This window comes from Akebia trifoliata, unplaced genomic scaffold (assembly GCF_017979445.1).
Source record: "Akebia trifoliata isolate Shusen 1 unplaced genomic scaffold, ASM1797944v1 Contig01206, whole genome shotgun sequence".
Taxonomy (NCBI): Eukaryota; Viridiplantae; Streptophyta; class Magnoliopsida; order Ranunculales; family Lardizabalaceae; genus Akebia; species Akebia trifoliata.
In genome coordinates, this window is record NW_028237594.1 from 1 (window position 1) to 6,798 (window position 6,798).

Here is a 6,798-nt window from a genome sequence, read left to right on the forward strand (position 1 = left end):
GTACTTGGAAACAATTAAATGCTCATCTGATGGAAAATCTTCTCAGGAATTGTTCTAAGATATTTTAGTTTGCATCAAATACACTGTTTATTTGTATAAGTGTTTTCATGGTAGTTAGGTAAAAATATTTCCATGTGCAACAAATAAATTGTTTTACATTTGTGCAACTGTTTTCATGTTAGTATGGCACATCCAATTTTCTGTTTTTGTTCTTATAGAAGGAAGTTCAATCATATCCTTTTATCAGAAATGCATTCGGTATTAACTCTAATCTTTGCTATAAATTTCTTACTTTGGGAAGTTTTAGGACCTTAGATCTTCTAAAGGTGACTATTTGACATGATTTTCTTTTTATAACTTTTTGCTGCTTGTTGTTCCTTTTCATGTAGGTCGCAGACTTGGAAAGGCCTCTTATTTCTGAAGGTTTGGATCAGGTTCCACGCCAAAGTGGTGAATCGACTAGAAATTTTGCTTCAGATGGGTCTCATCTTCAAACTGAAGTGCACTTAAAATCAACAATAACACAAGGACTTGTCCATAAACATAGGCTTCCATCAGCAGATGCCCATGTAGCCCAAGGTATTACATTCTTCTCTATTGCTTGGTTATATATACATTCATCTTTTTTATCGAACATGAAATTATTAGTCTAGCTGTAGTTATTCAGCAATCATAAATTACATTTGTTTAATGATCCCAGGTACTAGCCTGGTTCTAAATCTGATTTCTGGTCCTTCAGAAGATTTCCTGGTTGGTCAAACACTTACACGTCCATTGATTGGAAATCACTCGTTTGAAGAGCAAAGGAATGCTAGAAAGGAAGAACTAAATCATGATTTGACAGTTCACACTAATGATCATAACTATCAAAAGTTCCTACCCAAGGATATTGAATCTCAAAGTATTCTCTCATTCCTTCATTCTCGGTTTGATTAATTTTGACATCCGAAGTGGTCATTACATAATGGATCTTTATTTTATTTTTACTGAATATGTAAAAAAACATGTCATCCTACCTTTCTGTTAGAAGTGCAGGAAGCAGCCTGACCCTGGAAGTTATATCCGGTCCTTCTTGTGGGCTTCGCTGTTCTATACAATCAACAAATACTTCTAGACTTCCACTGACGCTTGGAAGAGTTTCTCCGAGTGACCTATTACTTAAGGATTCAGAGGTTTCAGGGAAGCATGCCATGATAAGTTGGAATTTAAATGTAAAGCATTTCATTGCAATTTTCTCTATTTTGCATTTGATGATGAGTTTAATCTACAAGGAATTTGTTATTGGATTTTAATTTTTTGATCGCAGAAATTGAAATGGGAGCTGGTGGATATGGGAAGCCTGAATGGAACACTATTGAACTCTCAGGCGGTCCACAACCCTAATTCTGGAATTAGAAATTGGAGTGAAGCCATTGAGCTTACCAGTGGAGACATAATAACTCTTGGCACAACTTCTAAAATTTCTGTGAGTTTTAGTGCCATTGAATAGTTAACGTTGTTGCATGATGATTGGTGGAAGAATGTTATGTAAATTGACACTGCACCATTTCTATACTTGATTTTCTCTCTCCTTTGGAATGTGATGATCATAGGGGTATGAGATTCCCTCTCCCCAAAACCACCTTGCACAATCTGGACAAAAAGAACACAGTTTTTTGTGATTTGGAGACCATTCAATAAATGGTCCTGATTTTGTTAAAATTATATGACAAATGGTGTCGATAAAATATTAATAGTGGCAACTTAACTAATCTCTATGCTTTTGCTTTAGAGTTGTTGATGTGTGCAGCTTTTTGAATACCATATTTGTCTCTACTTTTTTTTTTCTTTTTCACTTTTAGTTTTTATGTGCTCATCCTTTCACTTTTGCAGGTTCAAATTACTCATGCTGAACAACAAACCCCATTTAGAATAGGTATGGCTTCTGATCCCATGTCTTTGCGTCGAGGAGGAAAGAAGCTTGCAATGGAAGATGTTTGCTATTACCAATGGCCCCTTCCAGGAGTTGAACAGGTTTTCATGTGATGAAATTTTATTTTGGGGACTAAATGCACCGTCCTCGAGGGAGTTATCCTAACTGAATGCCTACAATGCAGTTTGGACTGTTTGGAATCTGTGATGGGCATGGTGGTGCAGGAGCTGCCAAAGCTGCTAGCAGGTTGGCCTTTTCTTTTTTCCTTCCAAGTTTTTCTACCTGATATTGATAATTTAACAACCTCTCTCTCTTTAAAACTTCTGTTATCTACTTTCTACATCCTGGAAAACAGATTTAAGAGTTTACGTTTCCTATTTTATTACGTCTTCTTAGACATGATGAAATTGTTATGCTATGGATAAGTATATTGATGTTTGCTTCTTTTAAATTAGATATCTTTAATGTTTCCTGTTCTGTTACCTGGATCAGGTCTAAAAGAAAGATGGGTTAGCTTAATTACAGTCCCTTGAAACTTGGAAGCGTTAACATGTCTGGAAAATGGGACCATATAGTATATTTAAAAACTGTAGCTTGTATAGGACCTATAGTTGATTCTTCTGAGATTCTAAACGTAATAACAGAATATATAGTATTCAGCAATAAACCATATATTGACTATTTAAGATCAAATGCTCTTTGGATTAATCCGAGTCTTTAATCGAAGTTGATCTTTAATAAATCAGGTGTCATTGTTGATGCATGGACCCATTGACACTCATACCTGGTTAGCATAGGATGCATTGGACATGGTTAATGTCAACTGCATTTTTTTGTCCTTGGTGCACATTATGATTTTCTATATGCAGATTATGAATAGCAAAGGGGAAAGGAAAACCATGCCCTATCCTATCACTTTGACCTGATCCACAATGCCATCAGAGATGTTTCCTTCCATTTTTGGGTCTTCATTTCCTATTAGAAGCGTCAGGAATGTGGGGTTGTACCTATATAAATTCTCTATTTGTTATCCCAATTTGTTACTACATTAGCAGTCTTAGCTATTGTTGGGATCAAGAATTTTAGTTATTTAATTATGTTATTGTTTTTTGTTTTCCAGGATGCTTCCTGAGACAATTGCCCGTATTTTGTCCGTGTCAGAAAAAAGGGAGGGAGTTCTTTCTCGAAGTGACGCTTCAGACGTCCTTAGGGATGCATTTTTTCAGACAGAAGCAGCTATGCATCATCAGTACGAGGTTTTCTTCCATCATTATTTTTTTTTTCCTTCCTTGTACTCACTTATTCTTTACGGAATATAAGTTTAAAAATGTGACCTTTATGAATGTAGAGTGCATCTGTTAATCCTTCAAAATCCTTTGATGTTGGACTATAGGACCGGCAGGTTTTTTCTTTCTTATTACCTTAATTTAAGGAAACTAGGGCTTGGAATTTCATGTCTCCTTAAAGCATACTGATGCATGCTTCGTCTTGTTAGAGGTGTTATAACGGAACATTTACTTTGTTAAATCCTCTTTTTTAATTTACTGGAGTACTTCATTGCCCAGATTCTTCCAACTTCTTATTATCTACTTACGTGTAACTAATCATGAGTTCTTTTTCAGGGCTGTACCGCAACAGTGCTTTTGGTTTGGGCTGATGGTCAAGAAGAATTCTGTGCACAGTGTGCAAATGTTGGGGATTCAGCTTGTGTTATGAAGTATGTGCCTGTTGATGTTTAGCCTCCTTGATTTCACTGCAAACAACCACTTACATGTAGCGTTTAACCCTCAGTTTTGTTGGTAGCTTTTCAAAATATTTAAAAAAAATTGTTGTGGTATGTATGAATGTATTTACGAGTGCAATGGGATGCTTTATCTCAGTTGCAAATATTATTTATTTATTTTTCATTTTATTTGAATATAACTAATTGCAGCATGAATAAGATGGTCATTGTTTTTGTAATTCCTACTACACACCGTTGTTTCACTTTCACACTGCAAATTAATATATTCTTGGTGGCCAGTATTGGTGGGAAGCAGATCACGATGACGGAAGATCATAGAATAACCAGTCAGTCTGAAAGAATCCGGTTGAGAGAAACAGGAGAACCATTGAAAGATGGTGAAACACGACTATGCGGTAATTCATCACATTCTTTTGTCTAATGTATTAAGCACACCATTTGTAACCTACTAACCTTTTTCTCTATTTTTTTAATTATTCTGATCAGGTTTGAACCTTGCCCGGATGCTTGGAGACAAATTTCTTAAAGAACAGGAAGCTCGCTTCAGTTCGGAGCCTTACATAAGCCAAGTTGTGCATATAGATAAAGAAAGCAATGCCTTTGCACTATTGGCAAGGTGATTCTACTTCCAATGTTTTATCCTTAAGTTTTGTTGCTTTATTTCTATTTCATCTTCATGCTCACCCTCACCCTCGTGCCACCTTAGAGATAAACAGACTAAAAACTTGATTTGGTTGGATTTGGGATGATCCTCCCTTCTGTGCCCTAAACTATGAAACAAGCGAAATGTGTTCTATTTTTCCCTGATACATGAATTTGACTTGTTCCTGCAAAACTGCAGTGATGGCTTATGGGATGTCCTTAGTGTCAGGAAGGCAATGCAGCTTGTTCTTCAGGTATGTAAATCCCGTGCTCTTCCCTGTGTCGTGAGTTGTTGGAAATATATTGACAAATTTCATATACGTGTGCACAGACAAGAGAGAAATATATTGATGAATTTCATATATGTGTGCACAGACAAGAGATCGATATGCTGCAGATAAAGGAGACACGGCAGAGAAGATCGCTAATTTCATCCTGAGTGAAGCAAGAACTCTGCGAACAAAGGATAACACATCCATACTTTTCTTGGATTTCGATACCACCTCTCGAACTTCTGTTTCTTGTAAAATTGATACTTAAATGTAACAGTGAGGTTCATATTATCATTCGTTAAAATTTTGATTAAAAACTTCCCTTATGCATCATCATCCCAAGGTCATCCTAACCATTTGTTGAAAACTTTGGATCACTTGAGTATGCCTTGCTTCATCTGTCTTGATTTCAGAAATCATTAATGAGTAGATTTTCCAGGTTTGCTGGAGTGAAGAACAAGTTGGAATCATCATACTGTTCTCGGCTGGTGCAGAATGCGCTCGACTAATACCGGATTCTTTCCAGAAAGCAAGAGTAGTGGATGATGGACTTGTTGGTTAAGCGGATAATGTATCGGTCCTCAACCCATGACCTACTGCATTGCACGGAGTCTTGAATCTGGAACTTGGAATATGGCATGCATCAACCACTTCTCATCAACTAACTTGCAGCCCTAACATGCAGGAATTACTGTTTACAAAAATGTTTGGGGGTGTAGTTTTTAGCTTCCCACTTACCAAAAGTAATTTTAGCATCAAAATGTGTATGGAATTAGTACAAATGTGTATGGAATTAGTACGAAAAATTATGGGAATTTATAATGAAAATGTCTCCCTTTTTTTTTGAAAGGTTAATGAGGAACTCTCGTTTTCACTCTTGATTTAGAATGTAAAAGTTACTTCTATGTAATTGTTTCTTTGAGAATTGGCCCCATGGAAGCACTTTGGTGACTACTTAAAACGTTTATCACAAAGACAAAAAAAGACTAGCAACCAATCCACTTGACTTGACTTCAAACTTCAAACCAATGTTTTAAAATATCGAACTGATAATTGGACTGAGTTATGTGTTTGTAGATGCTTTTTAGTTGATTTGCCTTGAACAACTCAAACCTCCTTGATGATGGGCTCTCTTCCTCCACGCAAACGCAGGGGTATTCAGAGTGATTGTTAGCTCACAGCCCAACACCTATTTGATATGTGGCGTTGATGATGTAAGTGACAAGAGAGAAATTTCTCTCTCCTGCCCGTACATCCACTCCCCAGACACCTTAAATTTTTTATTTCAAATCTTAAAAGTATGGTGTGATTCACATGGATTATCATATTGGCTATCGAATACCAGAGCCTTCTAGATTTCACAATAAAGCTTATGGTAAAAAAAATTAAAAAAAACATTTTTCTAGCCTGATCAGTGGTGTTGAAAATGGATGGCTACCGAGCACTCAAATTTAAAATTAAAATACAACTGTGAAAAATAATTTTTTTTTTGTTGTTGAAATTTATAGAATTTCATCCTCTAAGACATTGTTGTATTGGATCATGTATTTTAATGCCACAAGGTGATCTTATCAGGAAATTTTCTATGGACAGGAGAGAAAAATTCTCCTATTATTGCTTATGTCATCAGTGTCACATCATATGGTCAATGGGTAAAGACTAAAGTCACATTAGAATCCAATCATCATCACTTTATGTCAAATTTGCTAAACAAATCAATGACTAAAATTTTCCAAATATTCAAATGATTCATCGAATTTTGCATATAAAAGAGGTAAAAAATATGAAAAAGCCAAAATCCTTTTTAATGCTCTTAGTCTCACGTGGCAATTTTTCTTAAAAATTGATATTCAATTAAAAATGCCATGTGCACAACTACTTTTCACATAATTTAGTATCCATCACTCACAAATGACTTCTAATTCACACATAATTTCCACAATAATGAAATATGATCTAATGCAAACATTCTAAATCAATAAAATCCACATCATACATATTTACTAAATTGGTTGAACATGAAAATATGTAAACTTTTCAAATCAGTAAAATTCATGTATAATCACCAAATTGGTAAAATATGAATATATGTAAACTTTCCAAATCTACAGAATATGAATATTTATAAAATTTCTATATATATGGAGAGAAGCGAATGCAACTACAGATGCCCTTGCTGTTGTTGCAACTCATAACGCATCATCTGTGATCTTCAAACAAGTTTCAGA

At 35.4% G+C, this 6,798-nt stretch overlaps 1 protein-coding gene across 1 annotated transcript; it reads left to right on the plus strand.

Annotated features, from left to right (window-relative positions):
* Window positions 1–389: 389 nt before the first annotated feature.
* Window positions 390–5,419, plus strand: LOC147380622 (protein phosphatase 2C 70-like; the record flags this gene model as incomplete). Its single annotated transcript, XM_086431446.1, has 12 exons — window positions 390–579; window positions 701–901; window positions 1,036–1,211; window positions 1,307–1,465; window positions 1,873–2,013; window positions 2,097–2,158; window positions 3,033–3,168; window positions 3,535–3,629; window positions 3,936–4,051; window positions 4,143–4,272; window positions 4,498–4,552; window positions 4,674–5,419. Coding segments are annotated over 12 exons (1,626 nt in total), but the record flags the coding sequence as incomplete, so codon positions are not given.
* Window positions 5,420–6,798: the final 1,379 nt, after the last annotated feature.